The sequence below is a fragment of the Motacilla alba genome, chromosome 1, assembly GCF_015832195.1.
Source record: "Motacilla alba alba isolate MOTALB_02 chromosome 1, Motacilla_alba_V1.0_pri, whole genome shotgun sequence".
Lineage (NCBI taxonomy): Eukaryota > Metazoa > Chordata > Aves > Passeriformes > Motacillidae > Motacilla > Motacilla alba.
In genome coordinates, this window is record NC_052016.1 from 17,760,020 (window position 1) to 17,784,031 (window position 24,012).

Consider the following 24,012-nt stretch of genomic DNA (forward strand, 5'->3'; position numbering starts at 1 on the left):
GTATGAATTGATGACTCTATTACTTTTTTTGGTTTTTTAGGCAGGTGTATATTTGGCTAAATTTAATGAAAATCCCCTGGACAAGCCCAAAAAGAGTACATCTTTGGCACAGTGTAGCTATTTCCCAACATATTTTGGGTACCTGATATGCAGTATGAGGCACCTGCACTTCTCAGAACAAAAAGCTTCCTCCATTCCTCTCATTCCTGCCCATTTCACTCCAATTATCCCGTTTGTCTCCAAACTGCAAGAACTTCAACATTCTTAGAGAAGAGTGAATTATTTTGACAATTTAATTCTGTCAACTAAAATCAGTTTTCCAGTTAGGCATGGGAAACTTTGGACAAAGCCATTTTAATTTGATAAACTTATTACAACTGGACAAAGCAAAAAAAAAGAAAAAAAAAAACCAAACAAACTCAACCCATTTTTAACTCTAATGCTAAGCAATGTACTTGGCCCATCTGTAATTCTGTGAATATGGATGGGAATATTTTAATGACACTTTCTGCAAATTTGCAACAGCATCATTTTCACAACTTCTCTCCTAAGAAGAGCTTAGACCAGGCTCCTGCTCTCAGCTCATACACAATAATCTTGATTTTGTCATTTGTTTTTCAAGACATGACCCTAAACTAAGAAATTCAGATCCAGATCAGCATTCTGTTTGGTGATTTAGAGGCCCTGCTTCATTCCCATTGAATTTAAACAACTCTGTGTTTGTCTGTACATACACTGGCTTGGTCTGCCTACAAAAATAATTTTTTACCAGGTTTACAAAAGCTGTGTGTAAACAGCTTAGAAATTAGAATGTGCATACTTATGAAATTGCTACTTGTGGCTGTAAATTCTCCTGTACAGGAGATGAGAAAATAAATTCCTGTCTCATTTTGAGGAGAACCCAGCTGAGGAGAAAGTAAATGACCCTGAGGTCATTAGATAGATCACTGGATTCCACATCAAGGCAATTTAGGAGAATACACACAGGTTTGTTTCATATCAGCTTCTAAAACTGCATATTTTCAAAAACATTTAAGAATTTGCTAGAATAGCTATGTAAGGACAGAGCCCAGTTAGCAGGGACATGCAAATACCAGCAACTGCTGTTTCCATTTTTGCATCCTCTCTGCATTTTACACAGCATGAATCAGGACAGAACAAGTTATCTCTTATGTTGTTTCCTGTATTTGTATCACTCAGAAAGCCCCTTGAATATGTCCAATAGCTAATTATACAGCTATAAAGTGATCAGAGTGAATGCCATTGCAAATGCAATTAACATTCTTTATGTGAGATTAACTGGGTTTGAGTCACCTGCATAACTTGCTTACAATGTTAATCTCTCAGGAGACAGAGCACTGCTTGCCCAAGCATGCTAAATAAAGAAGGTTTCTTTGCACAGCCAGGTCAAATTTAGTTTCAGAGCTAGTCTTGGGGGAAAAAAAAATCTTTTTCATATTTTTTCTTCTGAAATGGTTTGCCCATAAATAAAGCCTTGTGGTATAATTAAATATTGTTACTCTGTCAACAGCATCCAGAGCACAATATATTTGAGAGACAACAAGAAAGGGTGATAAATTAAAATCATAGGCATATATAAAATTTTAATATAGCTATTTTATAAGCTTTCACTGAGTAAATAAAGTACCCACTTCCCAGACTATCTCTGATGAATATTAAAAATCTTTGAAGAGAACTATAAAATAGGTCATGGTTATATGTCATGTCAACCAGTCATGCTATTACTAGGGTGACCTTTATAACTTCAGAATAAACTTTGCTTGCAGTTATAAAAGGGGATTGTTAATGCAATCTGGATACACACCTACAATCTGTTGCAGGGCTTGAGGTATGTCCTGAAATGAAACCTCCAGATCTAAGCCAGAAACAGCAAAATGCTTTTCTTGCTCTGGGTGCTGACACGAGTTAACCTCAGAACTCAAATTTTTTCATATTTAACAATTGGTCTGAGTATCACAGTCTATTAGAGAGACTCAGATGACCTTCAGATGTATTATTGCCCTTTTCCTGTTCCTCAAAAAGTTAGACAGCCATATATGGGGCCTCAATCTAATTAAAATGATCCTAACTACCTTAATATATTTTCTCTGCTGAGGCAACTGCTAGAGTGAAGGATTTGATGGTCTTCATAATGTAGAACCTCAATCTGATTTAGAATTGTTCTTGTTTCCTCTGTCTTTGCTGGATAGAAGACATAATTTTTTTAAAATGTTTTTGTGTTCTAAAAAGAACATTAAAATACAAATTAAAAGGCTTTTGAGAGGGATTTAATAGCAAATAGTTACATTTAAAAGCTTTTTGCACTTAAGCATTTTGATTCAAAAGGGAAAAAAAGGAAACATTAGATAGCTGGAAGTAAGTTTGACCTCAGAATTGTGTCAATAGCATAGATATTTCATTAAATGCAACGTGATCTGGATAAAGTAAAGCTCTCTGCCAAAAAAAGAACATGTGGAAGAAGACAGGATATTACGACCTCACTAAATTTACCTATGTTGGCCAAATAAATGAAAACAGAATTGCAAAAGAAGGTGGTTTTATATTTACAGACATTCTTTATACTTTTCTTCTTCTTTTATCCTGCATATTTTTAGGCACTTTTCCCTTTTTCATTTGAGAAATAAGCACTTGTGTAGACATCTCAAACTCCTACACTCTAAGCAGCACCCAAGGTGTGATGAGCTTACACAGTAAAGGCAAGGAACACCAATAAGAGGCAAATGCAGTAAAATGAATGTTTTCAGTTGCTAGTGGTTTTCTCCTTTTATATACATCTACAATCATGTTAATTACAGTTTTTAATGGCTGTTTCATACAGACTTTAGAGACCAAATCAGATACTTTTTCAGAGCTGTATTGTTATTCTATAACAACTTCTTGGTATCTGTGGATAACAAATAATCAAAAGCTAAACCGGAGTTTTGCAAACTGCCACAAGTAGACTGCAAGTGGAAAATACACGGATTTGAAGAAAACCAGGAGGAGATTTGATCTGAAGGACAAAATACACACTGCTGATTTCTCTGTCTTGACCTACAAATGTATACCTGGTTTTGGTAGATTTTTCCAAGTGACTGGGAAAGCTTTCCACGATACAATGGATCAAGACTCTGCTAAGGCCTTCCACAAAGGCAGAGCTCAAGAAAGTAAAATGGGGCACAGTGTCTTCATTAAAGGGATTTTGGGGATTTTTTTCTTCTAATACCATGTCATCATAGTCATTCTTTTTCTGAAACTAGGGTTTCTCTTTCAGTCTGACAATATCTACAAAACATCAAACACAAAAACTTCCTCAAGCATCAGACAAGAATACCTCTTCATCCCACAGGACCTTATTAGCTGAAAAAAGGTTCAGATACCAAAGATAAAATCAAAGATTAATCCAAAACAAACTTTAATATGTCCAAATTGACATATCTTTTAAAGATATTTTTTACTCTTCTTACTTATGCTTTATATTCTTTTGAGGCTCTTCTAAATATATCTTTTTCCACTGCTTGATGCCTGCCTCTTGAAGTTGATATACTAAGGCTTTCATTGATTTCACTGAGCTTTAGAATCAATATACAAGATATACCTTTGTACATTCTCTTCAAACATGCCATTTTAAGTGCAATGGGAAATAAAAGAACATGAAACAGTTAACTTGAAAACTTATCTCAGAATGGTGAAGTAGCATGACAAAATTATAAAGGTTATCATAAAGAGTAATTCCTTCTTTATTTAATTTCTGGCTCCATATTATGTATTTACAAACAAAGCTTTCTTACAAATTGGAATTAAACCGTTTCTGTTTTGCATCTTGCTTTAATTCTGTTCAGCCAAGGGCTATGAGCCCAAACACAAGCAATGCAACCTAATTTGTATCACTTACACTTCGGAAATTGGCCTTTAGAAGAGTGTGCACACAGTAATCAAGTCCCATGCTGCCTCTTTTTGTGAACATTAGGGCTGAGGTTATTAACTTCCTTTAAAGTGCAACTTAAGACTGTGACAGACCCTGTCTTTCTGCTTTACTCCAAGATTACACCTCAGAGCCTCATAAAGGCAAACACCAGCAGTAATGCTTGAAAAAGAAGACAAACAAAATGTAGTGCACCTTCAAAACATAGTTTTGGATAGCACTGCTTATATGATCTTTATGGTGTTTTACTATGAAAGCTTGCCAATTTTCTGCTAATAGAAGAATCATGACTTGGGAACAAAACTAATGCAATCTGCATTGACACTACCAGTTTACTGTTAAGAGTGCCTGAATGTTGAAAACAATGTTTCCTATGCAGACAAACTTGGACAAAAAAAGTGAAAGTTCTACATGTATTATTCATAACTATCTGTCAGTAAGGTTATTGAATAGGTACCTAGCCAAGTGGACATATTCTGCACATGGGAAAATTTTATTTTCTCCCGCTGCTGCTTCCCAAGGTTCTTACGACCCATTTTAATTTATTGTTTATAAACTCAGGAAAAGTGTAATCTTCTAGGCTAGGCTTCCATGCTGTTCCCCTTGGGCCACCAGTTCCCACCACACTGGCTCAGTTTTTCCAGAGGCAATGCCTCAAGCTAAATTTACTGTACAGGGAGCCAGAGATCTGTCACAAGTCACATGCAGAAGTTAACTTCAGGTATTAAAGAAAAACTTGCAAAGCCAAAAGTAACAAGTAGATGGTTTCTGGAAAGGTTCAAGAGCTAGTATGAACAGTTCCTTTTCCTACATAATATGTTTACCAAGGCTCCCTTCAACTGTGGAAAGGGTTTGCAAGGTTGTTATTTGGGAAAGGAACAAAGACATGACTGATCAGCTAATTAATATACATTCCTTTCCAGAATCAGCACCAGCTATAGACTTGCCAGTCCCCTATTAAAATTCTCCAAGTCACTCAGTCAAACTCTCCTTATTTTTATTGTCAAGTCCATTTTCAAGTATGTTCAAAGCAGTTAAAGTTTGGCACATAAATTGCATATAAGTATTTCTAGTATATTTTTCATCAACATTTGCAGTATTCCCATGTTCCTCAGAACTGCGAGTCATATTAGAGGAAGGCTGTAGACCTAACATACAATCCTGGTGGTTTTGCCTGTGTTCAGAGAAGCCAATTTGAACATACAGAGCCAATCTGACGTTTCCCAGAGTTGTTGGATTTATTGGATTTATTGTGAGTGTTTAGAGAGATTGGACTGTCCAGTAGATACATTGCTTCCTGGAAACATCATGGATAACACTCTCCTGTCACTGTGCACATCCCTGCTCACACATGGGCTGCTGCCTGGAGTCCAGGGATGGAATATAACTGCTGGAAAGCACGAGCAAGTCTCCTCCTTTTGTATGGAGAGGACCAGGATTATCCTGGACACTATGCTGCAGTGAGCCCAGTGCACCAGCACAGAGCTTCAGGGCCAGGAGGTGGCCAGGAAATAGGCACAGGGCGGCCAAACCATCTAGTGAGACAGCAGGTCATACCTGAGCACCTGCTTCCTGCATGCTATTCTTGCACAGCAAAAAGGAAGGTGGGGAGGTATCTGGGGATACCCAGCTAGAAGGAAAAATGTAGATAGGAAGATACTGCGGTAGGGATTTTAAATACAATTTTTTTTTCGGTAGTCTAACACAATTAAGAAGGATTAAAATATCTAATTTCATTTATTGCTGATTTTGTTTGGTATTCACCAAATAGTTTTAGATTGTATTTTTGCAAGTTGATTGCTATGATTATACCCTGTAAAAAATCAGAATATTGTAATTGGTTATGTATTATTTTACATATCAAGACGAACCTAATATATTTCATAGCTCTGCAGGATATGAAATTACATGCACATTTCAGTTTTCATTCCTACAGTTCAATGCTTTTCAACAAATTATTTTCTTAAGGATTTCTTAAGGCTTTGTAGTTTAGGACTGCAATCTGCTTGCTATCCACAGGGAGTATTACCAGAGATTAGCAGTACTTAAACTGATGAAGGAGATATGTCATGTCTCTTTTGCATCTGTATAAAGCTACAACTCTAACAGATTGGCTGTAAAGGGCATAATAATTTGACAGAGATCCTTTCTCTGGGTTTTTTGTTGTTTTTTGGGGTTTTTTTTGGCAAGGTAAAATAGTTCTGCCTTTAAAAGCCACATGTTTCCATGAATCCACAACAAACCAGTTGGAGTGGAAACCTTTTCACTTCAGAAAAGCTGGAAAGCAGCATATCCTCAGAAATTGGTGGATCTTGTCTTGCAAAAATCTTTCTCTGCCTTTCTCTGTGAATTACATAATATATATATTCCTTTTAAGTGGATAAACAAATGCTGAATTGCACATACATGCAAAAACTGGGATGGCAATATGTGTGTCAGGGTTTTCCAGTGCACCATATTAGGCAGAAGGTGAGAAACTCTGGATCATCTGCTTCACAAGGGACTTAGGATTTCTATTAAACATCTCTCTGGGGTTACAAAGGGTCTTGTTTGGAATTTCAGTACTGTATCAAAGAGGTGTAGCAGGATGAAACATTAACACTATTTCTCTCTCTTTTGTCAGCATAGACATGTTTTCCTTAGCAGCAAGGGTTTTTTCCTTATTGATCTCCCTTTATTTGCTCAGAACCTCTTGACTAATTTCTACAAACCCACAACTGTAGGATGTACCACAGCATGATTTTGTGGCTTTGCTTCTTATCCCGTTGTTAGCAGGATGGATCCAGCTCTAGGTTGGGTTATTACTCTGCTCTTGCTCTGGACCCTAACCATGGAGCAAGTGCTCCTAACAACCAACTTCTTGCCTTGCTCATCAGGTCTAGAAACTCTTTCACACAGGAAGCTTATTAATTTTTAATTCATTCAGCAGGACCAAAAATCTAAATGCTGTCCTGGCTTACAGGAGGAAAAGCTGTTTCGGGTCATCTTAAGAATGAATGCTAGAAGTTACTGCTATATATTCAAAAATTTCATTTTGGAATTGTCTCTAATGACGTTTTACTGATCAAGTGAGGTTTTTTGTGCTTTCCTACAAAGATTTGATTTCATAACCCTTCAGGAATATGGAATTATTTAAATAGGCAATCCTGGTCTAAATCTCTGGTAAGCAGGCGTTGTCAACTGTATTAGAAGTAGCTTAATTACATTTGGCCATTATGTGAGGTAGAGTATTGTCCTGCAATAACATCTCTGGTTATGCACTGTGGACCTCCAATCAAACTGAAACTATGTCCTTAGAAGGAAAATGTTGAGCCACCACAGCTCCATCATTATAAACAGCAGCTTTTAAAATCTAGTCTCCTTCTGAAGCTGTGAAATGCATCTTTAGCAGTACTGCTGTGTTTTGTTAACCTTGCTTTGTCTCATGTTTTGAGGAGCCACCCAGGGTAATTCAGCCTACGACATTTGTAGGGAAAAAGCAATAAAAGCAGGGGTGTCTTTACCAAAGACAGTCAGCTCTGCAGGGTCGCTGTCACGCTCCCCCACCATGTTGGTCCCCACACATGTGTACATTCCTGCATCACTTTTTCTGGTGTTGGAGATCATCAGCTTCCCACCACGGATCTGTTTCAAAACAAGGAACATAACTTCAGATTAAACACAATACAGGTAGCTTCAGGCAAACAAAATACATCAGAAAAAGTGCTACCTTCTCAGGTGATAAGTTCCACAACCAAGACGCTCTAAACTTTTGTTTGTAAATATATGTATAGTTTTAAAATTATATACTTTTATATTTAAATATCTTTCAGCTGCTCTAGAACACATTTTTATCCCACTGACTAATGTCTATTTGCAACTGATTTCAACTGCATTTGATCACATTCCTTTGGCTTTCATTAGATTCTTTACATTTCAAAGATTACATTTCTTGCTGTCTCTTGACAGCACAGAGTACTTTTATTTCTTGCATGGTAATATGTAAAGCACTCTTGACATTTCTCTGAAAAAACAAGGCAATTTGACTTAGTTTTATTTAGATAATTTTATTTTACTGGTGTCTAAACAGCTTCCTTGATCACTAATAAAGACAGATTTTCTCTTTTTGTTGAGGCAAACAGACTGAATCTGGCCCAAACTGGGAATTCAACTGACAGGTAATATTTTCTTGGCTATAAAAGGTGCTTACAGAGAGAAAGAGCAGCATAGACGAAAGAAATAAAGCAAAAATTTGTGGCTTGCGAAGTCAGTGTCAAAGGTTAGACAATGGGGTGCTTCAAAATAAGCTGGGAATTTAACTGAAGAAATTTGAGAGTCAGGGAATGATAGCCAGTTCTCTGCCACTCTTTGCTCTTCTACTTTTGAGTAGACCCTAGCACAGAGAGCCTGGTTCACAAACAGCAACAGCTCAGATTGTTTGGCTTGGAATAATTCCTTAGGGATCCAGAGCCACTTAAAAGCTTCCTGATAGTACTTCCATGTTGAATACGGTCAGCACTGAATCATTCCATACAACATAAAACTTTATTGAAGAAATATTAATGGTGAAAAGGTAAGCATTTAAAAATTAGGAATGAAACATCTTCTCAACCCCTTAATTTATCCCATTTGCTTGCATGGACCATGATTTATCTCTAATCACTTAATAAGTTCAATATTTCTGCTGGATCCTTTTTCATTCAGTACAAGAAATGAACAGCCACAGAACTCAACCAGTGTTACTCATTTGCTCAACATTTATTCCTTTTCAGGAACCGTAATTCTTTAGAGTATTACTTCAGCCTACATTAGACACATCCAAATTACTGCAATAACTATAAAATTACTGGTATCATTCTAAGATGTTGGGTTTTCTCCCAGGGATTATTTGTGCACCTCATAGATTTGACTGAATTTACTTATAAACACCTCTCTGATATTCTCTGTTTGGAGAACTGAGATGTAGAAAAGGTAAAACCAAACTGGTCAAAGACATCCACTAAGTCCGTCATCTAACTGAGCATCATCTATGACTGAATCTCCAGCTCTAACACTGGATTTACAAACCAAGCCTCATAGAAGCTCAAGCTGAAGAGCCAGACTAGGAGCAATAAACAGCTTGTCCCCCTCATCTGGGAGAACTCAGAGAGGCAAACTGCCAAGAATAACAACAAATTTCTATGGGCAAGGCTGTAAGGCTGTGTAAGTTCTACTGCATCCAGCTGTGGGCCCTGTGCCCACAGATGAAGAACCACCTGAGCTTCACTTACACTGATGCGCTCCTCTCTGTCGTCAATGCGAACTTTATCCTTCTTCCAGTAGATGGTGGGCTCGGGGTGCCCTCGAGGCGGCTGGCACTCCAGTATGGCAGGCTCTCCAGCTGCCACCACCACATCTGTAGGGTTCTGGCGGAAGTCATCCCGTAGCACTGGAGCAATAAATGAAGGAAAGGGGAGAAAAAAAAAATTAACAGAAGTGATGACATTGTAAGTGGAGGAAGAATAAGGTAGAAACACATACTATTAAACAAACAAGTCTCAACCATTATTATTGGATGACTTTGCTTCTTATATTGACTGTAAAAGATCTCAAAAATGAAGATGGGCAGATATGCCCTTTTGTCCAGTGGAGGCAGATTTCACATACAGGGCTTTTATTTTCCCTTTTTTTTTTCTTTCCAGACAAGAACACTGCTCTGTATTTAAGTTACAAAGATGTCTAGCACCCATTACTCCTCTTAACCTTGACAGGATCACTTTCCATCACTACAAAAGCAGCTCTGCAGGTTGAATGTTGAGTTCTTTTTGTGACAAAGAACAACCCGCTGAATATCTGCCTTGTCTGGGTCTCCAATTCCAGCACAAGGTAACAAAGGGAGAGAAATTATACTGAACTGCAGAGTTACACCTTGGCTAAGGGCATTGCCATTATTACTGTTACTATCGTATTTCTGGCACATACATGCTAAAATGATCACCAGTTCTGAAAGGAGTCAGAGAAATAAAACTGATAGTAATGTACTTCCAGCATATTTATTTCTTCCTTCTATATTTTTATTCTGCCACCTTGACCAGCCCTATCCCACTACACTGAAAAGAAAGAGCATTTAAATCACCAAGCTGTTTGAGAACTAAATTAGGCTACACAGACGGGCTTCTTATGTAAATCAAGCTTTGTAAAGGATTAGGTCCAACTAGCTGGCTTCAGTGTGCTAGAATGATACCCACTTCATCCTTATTCTTCAATGTGTGTCCTAGTCTCTAGGTTAATTGACATTCTTATAAACATAAAACTGAAAATAGCTCTAGATGAGCTACTGAAATAGAATTTAGGGCATTGCCCCTCCTTGAATTTCAGCTACGCATGGCTTTCATTACAGCTTTAAAACAGTTCTCGCCCTTAATGGAACCAGGGCCCTCTGAGAAATTAGAAAACACTGTATCCTCGTGAAGGGGCAAGTCAGGAAGAGTTCAGCAGAAATTGCTCAGTCTCATTTCATAAGCAGAGATAATTTACTGCTTTCAATGTTAATAAAACGTGCCCCATTTTAACATTTGGAACTGAATGTTTTTCTCTTCTGTAATAAGCCACAAGAAAAATATGATTAATACATACAAGAATTGGTCTCTGAATAGTCTGAGGTGAGTGGGCTGTATATATCTGGCACTCAAAATGACATGGAGGTAACTTTTATTGTTCTCCATTTTGGGATACACAGGTAGATCCCAGAGGAAGGAGGGAATTAATTGGAAGTTAATTCCTTTTCTAACACACACACACACACACACACAAAAAAAAAAAAAAAAGGAGTGACTATTTAGGTCTCGCTCCTGAAGCATAAAATAAAAGTGACAGGAGGCAGCTGTCAACAAATACAGCTCTGGCAAGAAGCCGCAGTCTTCTTAGGTGACACACCCAATAGACAACAAAAACCTCAGCCCCCAAATATTTCTGAAAAATACAAACCTTCTGATAGACAATAATCAAATTGGCAGAAATGGAATTTATACAACTTCAAGATCAAGTGGAAGAAGTAACTTATGCGATGAAGAGCACAGAATTAGTACGATGAAGATCACGGGCTGCTGACTATTGGCAGTACAACACTTTGGAAAGCCAAGAAAGTCAATATCATAGGAATGTCACAGAAAGAACCAGGAAAAAGTCTGAAAAAATCATGTTTTTTAGGAAAGCAGCTTCATATGTCTCTGTGATCCCCATGATTCACAGGAAGAAAAAGTACTTCTAGACAATGCTATGCCCACATTTGTATGAATGGTAAATAGATAAAAATTAATTTCTGCTACTAATAATACACACAAAGTAAATATTATTTTTATTGGCTTGGTTCTACTTGTAATTACAGAACTTCAGTGCAAATCTATTAGTGGAAAATCCCCAGAAAAATCAGCAAATCCCAGCACATAATGGCTTTATATTCCTGACTCCTAACTCCTGGCAGCAGTATTAAGGAAAGCATTTTCCTTGAACATTTCACACTGGTGTATGAACCTGACAAACACAGTTTCTTGCAGTGATACACAGCAAATTACATTAACTTTCTCTGAATCATCCCAGCAACTGTGTAAGTTTCCAATCAGCCTCAGAATATGAGGCTAAGAGGTGATTTGATTTTATCACATTCCTTTACCCAAAGCTGCACTGCAAAACTGGCTTGAATAGAAGACAAAATTGATGCTACAGGCTTTGCTTAATCTTGCTCTGTACCTCAGCACATACCTGAATCTTGAATAGGTATATCTCACCATTTCCATCTAAAGCATTCTGTGTTTTGGAGGGGAAAAAAAAAAAGGTTGGAGAAAAAAGAAAGAGGGAAAAAATAAACTAGAGACAGAAGAGAAAAGATAAGAGAAAAATGCATGAAATATAAATTAAAGTGAGAAAATAACTCGGAGAGGAAGAGGGGGAACACTAACTTTAGAGAAACAAAAAAAAAAAAAGAAAAAGCCAGGTAAAGAAAGGGAAAAAGAAGAATAAAAGCAGAGAGAAAAACAAGGTAAAGAGCAAAGAGCATAGGCAGCCATTCCTGTGATTCAGTATTTTAATGCAATGTAACAACAATGAAAAAAAGCACAGATGTTAATCTGATCAGCCCAGTCACCCCAGAACATCCAAATATCATCCCAAGAGACAGGGAGTAGGGAAGAGGAGGGCAGAGCATGAGCTAGAGAGCTTGGCTGTCCTCCTGGAGTGGCACAGGAAGCCACAGAAGGAAAACCATCAACTGGAAGTTGAGTTCACACATACTAGCACAGTAAATGGAAAAGCTGCAGCACATCTTGGTGCGCTCACCATACCTAATTGTACAACCATCTGTGAAAACAGAAAAATGATTGAGAGCTGCAGAATATTCCTCAGCCAATTATCCACAATTCCTGGGTACTTCCAAATAACTATTAGTGTGCCTGAGCAGACCACTCCCTCCCCACACAGGCAAAAGGCTTTTGTTCACCTGAGAGGCCAGCCATCCTCAGGGCCCTTTTGGCAGGGCACAAACATTAGTGTTTTAAAAATTCAATAAAAGTAGCACTATGTTGCCACTAGTCTCCTCTTCCTCATTCTTTCTTGGATGTTCTTGCTTGCTTTATTCCAATTTTGCAGGCTTTGTGCTTGCATGGGTATTTCCCTACATTTCTGGGTGTTGCCTCACATTCTTTACTGTGAGGGTGGTGAGGCCCAAAGACATTCTGGATGCCGCATCTCTGGAAATGTTCAAGGCCAGTCTGGGTGGGGCTCCAAGCAACCTAGTCCAGGAAAGGTGTCTCTGCCCATGGGGTACTGGGTGATCTTTAAGATTCTTCCAAGCCAAACCCTTCTGCTATTTTATGACTAAACGAGAGGTGCCAAAGGGGAACATGGTCCCCCACACTGCATGCCAACCCTGGGACCGCAGCACAGCCGTACCCCAGGGGCTGCTCTCTCGCCCAGCCTGATGGCAGCACAAACACCCTCACGTTTCAAAAGGCAAAGCCTTGCAAGGGCAGAAGCTTCCAGATGGCAGAGCCCTACAGTCTGGAAAGGCACCGAGGGACTGGAGAGCTGCAAAGAGCAGCTAAAGCGTACACACAGCCTACAACGGCACTGTGGACTAAAGTTAATTAAAGTTTGATCGGTCTCCTTGTGGCTCAAACAAGCTGATGCTGCTCAAACAAGATAGATGTCTGCGAGCAGTCACAGAAGTCTTTAAGGCAAGCAAAGCCCCACACGACCATTTCCAGGTAGCCAGGAGTGTAACCAGGGTAAGGGAGCACATCCAGCAGCGAGATAAACACACGGAGCATGCACCTGCCAGAGCGAGGGATGAGGGGAAAGGAGCAAAAAGGAGCCCCCGCTCCCAAGGCAGCTGCTAACCAGCACCTGCCAGCTTAGGCCCAAATCCAGGCCTCGGTCAAACTGAGGCTCATAAACTCAGGGAATTACATGGAAACCGAATTAATTTCCTCAGCTGAGGTTCCAGCAATTTGTTTAAAGGAAGTGGAGATAAAGGCACGACGTTTATGGGGTAGGAAGGAAGGTGGCGGGGTCAAAATTATTCTAGGCTAGATATCCATGCCTTAATCCTTCTTTCCAGCTTTTAGGCCCTTAGAAAGAAAACATTTTTATAGGATTTACATTTACATGATGATTACAAATAACCATCTGTCTGCTTCCACTTTTTCAATCTGGTCCATGTCCCACGAGCCCCCAGCCTGTGGTCAGAGCAGCTAAGCTGGAAGGAAGAAGTGGATGCCCGTCAGCAGGCTTTGGGATAATTGCATTCTTCTCCCACCAGCGCTTGTCTCTCTACCTCCTCCCCCTCTGTGTGCATGGTGAACATCTGAAATTACCAGGGACAGGAGGGAGGGAAAGAGTATCTTTGTTGCCCTTTTCAATGAATTCTAATGTCTTAAAACACAGCTACATCTGTTGTGCTGACTAGAGGGTATAAAGAGATATCGAGTAAATATTAATGCGCTTCTGTAACTTGGGTCCTGGTAGCTCATCTTCCCCCTCCTGTCCTGTCCTGTGCTTATCTCAGAATAATATTTTTCTCATATAAAGATTTTACACAGCCATAATGGTGGTGGTTTGGTCACCTGCCACACCACAGGTAGGTCTCTCCTGATCCAAGGCACTTCCCCACAGGCATTTTTCTAAATCCTCATCTCTCTGCCACTGCTTTGGCACTTCCTCCCTCTGATACATACTGATATGAACAATTGACATGAGTTATTAAGTCAAATAACTGCCCAGATGTCATGCAGTGGACAGATTAAAGGATTATTATACTTTAGGTAGCATATGGTGCAGGGAGGTATTTTAGATCTTGACTAATGTGTATGATCTGCTGAAATGGTCCCTGAGCAAGCCAGCACTACCTGCTGAAACAGGGTGAAAGAAAAAAAAAAACCCCAAGGGGTCACAGACAACTTCCCTTGTGAAGAATAATAATACACTTTTGTTTGAAGATGCTGCTGCCCGACCTCTTTGTTTCAGCAACTGTCTCTGCCTCATTTTGAAAGAAAAAATGTAACAAAAACACCCAACCTTGGCAATAGTCATAGGCAAGACTCTCAGCGAGTTCTTGAGCTCCCTCTGCATGTGCAGAGGAAAAAGCTGCAGCCAGGAAAAAGCTGCTACCTTTAAAAAAAAATTATAAGAAGCTATACATTTTTCCTCCTGTTTTCCCCATCATTTACTTATCTCCTGATACTGATACTGCCTAACAGACACGAATGTTAGTTAATATACCATGACTCAAATATGTTCAGTAAAATGAAGCCCCAATTCCTCAATTCTATAAGAATAAGTATCAGAGTGTTAGGATATTTTCAAAGAGTCTAGCAGCTTCAACACTGTTTGATTAGTAAGGTTCCTATAAATCAAAGTAATGATCAGCACAGAGATACCTGCATCAAGAAACAAAAGGAGAATCTTCTTCCTTGACAATTCAGATATTTTCTTTGGCTTCATCCCTTTCTCTCACTCAGTATTTCATGTGCTTACCCAGTACTTACAGCTCAGGGTAGTTCACAGGCCTCAGTAAAGACAAAAATGTGGAGAAAACCCTGACACATCCTCTACAACTTTTATCTGTTCATATACACAGATATAGACATACAGAAAATTATGATGAACAATAACGTCTAAATGTAAAAGCGTTGCTTTTAAAGACAGAAGATATTAAACCAGGTGAACAGAGAATTACAGTGTTGAGGTGGGTGAAGTGACAGCGACATTCCAAATAAGGAGACATTCCAAACAGAGTCAGTGGGAGATAGTTGGCTTTTCGCCTCTCCTCTAAATTGCAGTCCGAGGGGTACCCCAACTATCTGACTGTACAAAGGTCAGGAAAGAAGATGGACTTTTTCCTTTCTTATTTACAGCACACACTGCCAGGAGTCAGACTTCGAAATCTTTCTAGCCCAGTTAAGGGCACTGCTGACCTATTTTCCCTTTTTACACAGGTATACAAGTGATAGTTACTGCAGACTTTAGTTCATGATTTCTATCTGATTTTTTAAAGGCTGCTATTTGGGCTGAATTAAGCATATGCAATACAACCTGAATTTAATTACTGCAAAATTGTATAATCTCCTTGCCTTTCTTGTGATTCACTATGATCACTTGAATGCAATCTGACATCTCCTTAATTTTTTTTTTCTGAAAGACTTTATATGACTACTAGATAGCATGAAGAGTGGAGAATTTTCTAATTTAGAACATAACGTATTTATGTTAAAGCCTCCTGATTAAAAACAAAGTTCTATCACCTGTCTTCTTTGCAATGAATCCCCGATAACCTTCTCCCTTTTTTAAACTCCCACCTCCTTCCACCAGCAAATTCTGAATGCTGCAGTTAACAGTCAGCAATCTCATTACCCATCTGCTATAAATCTTCAAAAGCATCACTGTGTTTTGACAGTCAAGAAAGGCAAAGGGAAGCAATAAGCATAACCAAGTATTCTTTATGAATGCAAATATCCTGAAGACCACATTGAAGTAATTTCAGAAATCTAAAGCTATACAACGTAATACGTTGAAAAATTTTCTCTAGGATACAGAACAGATTTCTTTTTTCTTATTCTTAAAGCATAATCAGTCTTGATGAATGCACTGCACAGATTGCTAATGTGAGCAAGAGACACATTACTAGGAGTTTTATTTCACTGAAACTGAAAGCCCAACTACTTGCTTAAAGTTCAGAGACTTTCTAGAAGAACTGATACCATAATTATAGACAAGAAAGTTTTAAAAAGTGCATGGTGTGCTGGAAGTCTTAAAATTTAACAAGGATCAGACATTTAACAGTTTAACTCAGATCTGAAGATAGCTTTTACATGATCTTCACTTTTAATGGACTACATATTCAGAAAATCATGGGCATTACATAAATAAATAAATGATTTATTTATTTTTTTTACCAAGTAATGTGAATATCAGATGTGGAAGCAAATACAACTTAAGGAAATGCCACATGAAAATTGAACTGACACTTTTTCTAGAACTTTGATGCCAGAATGTCTTCTTTACAGCAGGAATAGGGGACAAGTTTCACCTAAAGCACTAGAGACTCTTCAAATCCCATCAATGATGTTTCCTTCCCAACAATGCAGTAGGGAGGATTGTGTTTAGGAAAAGCAGAAACCCTCCACAATGTCCTAGGCTACTGTTATAAAAGGATAGTTTGGACTTTGCCTGTTAGCCTTTGGTTGCGAAAAAAAACAAAAAAAAAGAAACTTAAAAGAATTATAAATACATAACAGTTTTCAAAAGCAATGCCATACAAAAAACCTCAGATGTCACTGATATACAAACAAAAAGCTGGTGGGAGCTTTTCACCATGTGGTTGAGAAGAGCACACAAGAAGCTGCACTGTATATTTTGAGTCTGTGTGTACAGCAGAAAGATTTGCCAGAAAGGGCAGATTTAATTAGTGAGGTTCAGAAACTACAGTCTATTAACATCCAGGTTTGCTCTTGTGAGTACAAAAGTTGCACTGCCAGGTACCTGCAGCACTTCATTACCTCAACCTAATGAAAACTACCTAGAGTTTGAGACAACATTGACCAATTGCATTTTTTCTGTTTCCAAACTGAAGTTGGTTCTCTTACAACCACTTTAACTCCAGCAATCCCCTGAGCTTCCAGTTCAAGCCCAGGCAAAACACCTAAAATGTACATGTGCCCTCAGTAAAACAAAAGAATAAGAGCAGCTGAGAATCATGAAAATGAATACAAATGAATGAATATTTCTTGTATGAGAAATATAGAATGTTACATGCTTCATTTAGCCAATATAATATGGACTGCAATCTCAGAGCTCCACTGAAGTGTGAATAGCCTCTAATAAACTTCTTGGGTACACATGCACAACACATACACAACAGCTGGGATGCTTTCCCATCTTGGCAGGGGGCACTGCCACATTACTGCTACACTTCAGACACATTAGGCAAAGCATCAAACAAAATAGGCCATTGCCCAACATAGGAATCCTCTTCCATCCATCCTCCATTTCCCCATGCCCAGCCATGGTCTCTATCTGTTAATTATAAGCTGAAATTAATCTATTCAATTCTTTGTGAACAGGATTTCTTTTTTTTTTTTTTTTTTTTTGTGCTGCTCCCTTCAGAAGTCAGGATTGGAAATGAGATATTTGAGCAGACATAGCAAGGCATGTGCTCCTCAATAAGCTTTTGTAACTCCATCACGAGGGGACTGTGCAGCCACACTTCATCAGACATGGAGCGTGAGATGTGTCCACAGCTGGTACACAACACCAGCGGGAGCTGCCTGCTGCTTCTCAAATACCTCCCTTCCCATCCTGCAAACTGTCCCCATGTCAATTTTGGGGTGCTTGCCAGATGCCATTTCAACAGGCTCTATAAGCCTGGCTGGCCTCATGTGCTCTGTCCCACAAACAGGCATGTCATGGCACACAGGCTCAGCAGCAGCATCTCCTTCTGGACCTGACCTTCAGTCATCAACCTTCTGAAAGGCTCAATGGTTTCCACTTTTTATAGAATTTGTCCCAGCAAATACAGAATGGAAACTGGAAAAGCATAAAATGTGCTCACATAGCTGTTACTGAGGCATGTCCAGTCATCCCCTATGAAAGAATTAATTCAATATTATTTTAGTAACAATAAATAAATTTAAGAAATAGGGATGCATGGGCCCAGAGAAACTGTTCTTTAGAGCATATACTCTGTCATCTCTTAACACAAAAAAAACTTTTTCGTCTTCCTATGTTAGGGTAATTTTTGAAGTTTTGTCATTGGATTCCTCCTTCAAAAAAGGAATTTCAAATTATTTCAAATTTAGCAATGAAAAAAAAGTTAAGAGAACATGTTTTCTGTATTATCTTGACAAATGCTAAAGAATTTATCTGTCACTTGTTATTGTATCATTCTACATAATAAATTTAAGTTTCCAGAGCTCTAAAAACAGAAGGAGCAATGTGATACATAGAATTTATATTAAAGTGCTCTTAGGATGAAGTAATTTGAGTTCTGTCGACACACTACCAACTAGGAAATAATCCATAAACATCTAGATAAAACAGTAGTTTTCTATGATCTAAACATGAAAAGAAAGCCTCCGTTTTGAGATTTTATTCAAAACAAAAAGAAACTAGTGCAATTTACCATTAACCTTTTGCAGTTTTGATCTATTCAAATAGCACAAGGAATTACTTCAATACAATATGAAACATAATTCTCCCACTTATTTTCAAAAGTAAAAAAGAACGTAAGAGTTCACATTGCTCCCATTATTATTCACTACATGATGCAAGAGAAAAGAAAAGAAAAAATATTAAAGAAGCAGGAGCAAAGACCAACTGTAATAGCCTGAAGCAACAATTTTGAAAGGGGAACTTAAGCATCCAGAGAGAGACCAGAAGCTGGAGGTCCATCTCCAGCCTCCAATCACACTGAGCTGTGCCTGAGATTCCAAATGACCTTCAGCTGAGGGGTACACACTGTTGAAAATACAGTAGCATAATAGTGGGGATTGCAGTAAATGTGAAACTTTTTTCTTTCCTTTCTTTAAACTAATATCACTGTCCCAAAGTGCTACTTCATGTACAACAAAATATACATAATTAAAAAAAAAAAAAAAGATGAGTATAAGAAACTAGACTAATAAAATAAAGCCCCTATGTGCCACACAACCTTCTAAACCCTAGGTGCTGAATATTCCTCTGGCAGTTCAGTACAAGAGAAAATCAGGCTAACCACAGATCTCCTTTAAAATAAGAGAAAACTGACAAAGAGCACAACACAACTATGTACCCCACGATAGAAGTTACTCAACATCTGGAACAGCCCTTCCTATGAAGGACTCACATTCCTCTGAAGGGTCTGAAAGACCTCTGTTAATCCCACTTTAGAATACAAAATCTATTTTACAATCTATCCTCTTCCTCTTACCTCCCTTCCAACTGCAAATGTAACAAAGACTCTGCTCCAACTCAGGCAATATTCCACAACTAAATGTTAAATAGGTTTAACATTTAAAACATGTTTCTGTTTAAAATGTTAAACAGAAACCTCCCAGCACATTTAAGTCACTCGTTTTCCTCCTTAGCATGGATTTTAACTAGACACACAGTACCTGGGTCTGTAGTTTCCATAAACCAGTTAACCTGTGTACATTTACAGAGACACTGTCATTCTTTGATTGCATTGGAAAGCAAGAGGCTATACCAACTAGATAAAATATTCAAGCACCATATGACAGGCAAAGCACAATATTGAAAGAGGCAGATTAGATTATTAGACTCGACAGGATTGGATGGAGGGAATTTTTAGCCTCCACCACAGTATTCACCTGGGATAGACTTTAGGCCAAATACTACAAACATTTCCTTCCATGCCAATTAGGAAAGGAAAAAAAAAAAAAAAAGCAACAACTCCTGTTGCTGAGGATCTTTAACCCAGATTACTCTACTGACCCAGTTCACAGCCCAGATTCATAAACAACTGAGAGAATGACAAGCTATTACAAGCAGAGGAAATAAGTGGCCAGGAGAGAATAGTACTACCTAAAGCAGATTTTCCAGCAAGGAAAATGCGTTGCTAAACTATGCAGTATGCTTCCCATATTTAGACTAAGGAATTTAGAATAAGGAATATATAAAATGCAATAGCTCATATAACCAGTGAATGTTGTGGGATTTCTGTGAGACCAGGAGAACTGGAAACATTCTGTAGTTCACTTGTGCAGCTTCAATTAAGGCAAATTGAATTAAACACTCCCTTGAGGAGGACCTCTGTAACTCTGCTCCTCCTTTTCTGAACAATTCCAGATGTAGGTGTAGAACATTTTCAGTTTATCTCTGAAGAATTCCACATGCCTGCCTGTGCTCACATTCATACAAAGAGGTGAGCTTTTGGGGAAGAAGACATGGGGCACTAAATAATGCTTGGTCAATAGCTGGTACACGTCTGATTTTACAACTTAATTCTTTTCACAGGGGCTTCCTTCCTACTTTAGGAACAGACAGGTCTGCTGGAAACAACTCAGAAGAGATGGAAACACTTCTGCTGCTGAAGAAATGGAAATCTAGTGCTGTGTGGCTCATATTCATGCAGCCAGTGGAACTTTGTTTTCTTTCTCTCATATCCAGAATTTATTACCTGCTTAATAGTTCTTCTTTGCTCTTTCTTTCACCTATTCAATCCAAGTTACTAATCAGGCTTCCTTTTCAAATGCCAGCAGTACCCTGACTTCTGTTGCAAGGAATCACCCTTCTAGTGAGAGTCTGCAGGTTCACCTTAACATTTTGAAGCTCAGAGACCAGAACTGCCAATCTTGGGACACACTTTTGGGTCTGGCTCAAGCAGGAGTGACAGAACTCCTCCAGGTCAAATTGCTGGCCACAGCTCATGGCTTTTCTCCTTCAAGGAGACATCTGGCTAGAATGTTCTTTCCCTCTCAAGAGCAGGGTTTAGGAGATCAGCTCCATTTTACTGAAACAACTCACCAAAGCTTTCAACACCCACAGAGGCTTCCCTCACTCCACTAAAAGGCTATGACATCAATGAAATAATTTATTTAATTTTAAATAGCAGATCACAGAGCTATCCTATGAACAAGAGACTATACTAAATCAGCAAAATTAATACTGTGCTTAAGATTTTAAGATTTTTTTCCTGTTCTTTTCTAATCAAACATCTGGGGGCACTGAGCTACAACACTCCCTCCTTTGTGAAATGACTAAACAGAAATGCCAGCTTTGGCAAACAGTAAATTCAATGTGTAACTGAAATGACTGAACATGAGCACTTTAAATCCACATCATGCAGGATCTCAACAACACCTGAATATATATTTGAATTTAAAAGCAGGCAGCATAGAGCTGTTATGTAGGAATTTACCTGTGATTTCTGAGCATCCAGGAGCCTGGACTGCAGCCATTCATCACTGTTACAGTGGGCATGTCAGGAGAGCTGGTAGTTTGGTTTCAAATCCCTACCAGTCCTTTTTAAAATAATAAATCCAAGACATTTATTCAGAACCTGCCTTCAGATCCTACTGGCACTGGTAAATCCATTAAACTTTGCTTTCACTGTTCATGATGTTTATAAAAATAGTAGGTGGAATTACAAACCAGCAATACAAAGCTTGGTATTTTTTCTCCTCAGATGTAATAATGAACTGGATAAGAACAAAGTTGACCCAGGGATTTCAATACAGAAACTTTCATTGGAAGCCTGAGCAGTAGTGTGCAAACCCATGTTTTTATGTCAATATAATAATGGCATTTCTACGCCTATTAATAAGTATAGATCTACTGCTGAATTCATGGTTGAAGTGACATCATAAAATTAGTTATATTTCTTCTTAAACTATATAATTAACTCTTAATGAACCCTTTCCTTTTCCCAGTAAATTCAATTTTGTCTAATCCTTGGGTTTATGGTAATGTTGAGCTCATTAAAATGTTACTTAAAACTCATTAAAATGCACACTGAGAGGTAACAGCTTCATTGCAGTAATATGTTGTAAAAGAAAAAAGAATGCTTTATTATCATTTAATTGTTTCCAAAACTGAATACATTTGCATAGTGATGAGGTTCACAGGATATTTTCAGTAGTGCTCAATAATTAAGCAGCTCAGTAATTAAAAATGCATTTTCTAAAAATAATTTTATGTTCCTGCTTACTCCCTGTTGTTTTTTGCAATTGGGAGAAGCGTTCATGTTGATACAGTTTACAGAACTGAGAAACACTGATACCTGAATTGACTTTAAAAAAAAAAAAAAAAGATAACAGTTAAAGCCCTTGGTAAATTCCTGTTTCAAAATAATAAGGTAAAATCGCCACCAATATATATTACAATTCAGACTTCCTAAGTAATTTTATATCCCTCCAATCACTTTTTCAACACCAGAGACAACCAGGAATTATGCAGGGGCCTTTCAGTTGCAAAGCCTTACTCTCATTTTCATAATTTATTGCTACCATAGGTTTGCACATGATAGAGTCCCCAAGCAGAGGTTGGCTGGGCCCTGGGCTTGGCCAGGACTTGGTTAGTAATAAAATTCTGGCCAAAAGCCTCAGGAGTAGAATTTCCCGTCCTTTAACAATGGATATTTTTATGATTAGGTATGTGGTTTATAGATCTATACTAAACACGAAAGTCCAATCATATTTATTTTAATTTTCTATTGGAATAAATTGCTGTGCTGGTTCAGTAAAATTCAATATGGTAATTCACAGTAATGAGTGAAAATGTAGAGATAAAAGACTCAAAAGGTAGGGATAGAAGTTACATCTCGGTAAACACTAAGGGTGTCTGGGGTCCATTATTTGCCATGTGACATTAGGGTAGAAGATATTTTGCTAACTTTCATTTTAACTCCTGAAATTGATAGAAAAGCTGACACACCTTTGCAGGGTAACACAGCCCAGACTGTTAGATGAGAAAAACACAACTTGGAAGCTTTGAGTCATTCAAGGAATTGTCTAATGCAACAGCATTTAAGATGTCTTGAAGCACTAATTTAATGCCAATCACTGTTCTTTTCTAAGGCTTCCAAATAATAATTCTATAAAATAGATACTCTTTCTTTAATGTACAGATATCACAATGCAATCAATATGGATTTTTCTGACTTGTGAAAGTTGATTAGCATGCCAAAGACACAATTAAACTTAAATACAGATGCAGCACGTTAGACATGTTAGTGTAAGTGGAACAAAAGAGAAAAGTGGTCTGTGAGCTTTCAATCTCTATACCATTAGTAGGGAATAACAGACAGAATGAAAATAATCTAAAAACAAAAAAAAAGGGAAGTACTAACCAGATTTAGTAATTTCAACAGCTGAAATTATCATAGGTAATAGCACAGCATTTCTATGGTGCCATGCTGGAATGTACAAAAAAACCCCAGTTATCTGCCTTACCACAGATTTCCTGGCTGAGTCTGGACAATTAACTGATCTCAGATCCCAGATGCAGATGGATGATCAGATTTCTTTGGCTCCTTTTGCTGATTATTTAAATAGATCAGTCTCGCTGAGCTTTACAATCTCCTCTATGGACTTTCTACAGTTCCTCACACAGTGGTCCAAATGACAATTCTATCATGCTTAACTTAATAAAATTTATAAAAACAAATCCAGGACAATTTTTCAGTGAAACATCAGTATGTGGGCTGAAAATTGTTTAATACAATAAGTCAGGTCATATTTCTTAATTTTGCTTTTGATAATCCTTGATAAATCTGACTTTTCTGATGGAGATTACTATTTCTACACTAATTTACATCTCCTGTTGTCAGTTGTTTCAAAAGAAAACAAATAACTTGTCTTTTTAGAGGCGTAAGCAATCTCTCATTTTATCTTTATTGCACACACTAGCAGATAAGTTAAGTCATTTCTCCCAAACACTCAGCAAGATGTAAATAAATAATTCTGAAAATAATTAACTGGCATAATAAGAATTAATGCAAGATTTGTGAACCTTATACCTTATAGCATATATTCAAATCTCACAAGCAGAAATTCTTTCATTAATTTTATCAACACAGAAGCAACCATTTTGTTTCAGAGCTGATACAATATTAAAAAGAGGAAAACAGAGAAACAGTTCTT

The 24,012-nt window shown here is 38.0% G+C and overlaps 1 protein-coding gene across 5 annotated transcripts in view; it reads right to left on the bottom strand.

The window, feature by feature from the left end:
• Positions 1-24,012, bottom strand: part of ROBO2 (roundabout guidance receptor 2) — an 865,191-nt gene that overhangs the window by 139,680 nt on the left and 701,499 nt on the right. For all 5 annotated transcript variants that reach the window (XM_038136167.1, XM_038136152.1, XM_038136160.1 and 2 more), the window contains exons 3-4: positions 9,175-9,332; positions 7,429-7,549 (exon numbers count right to left, since the gene is read on the bottom strand). In XM_038136167.1, the coding sequence (XP_037992095.1) occupies positions 7,429-7,549; positions 9,175-9,332 (279 nt within the window). The remainder of the gene's footprint in view (positions 1-7,428; positions 7,550-9,174; positions 9,333-24,012) is intronic.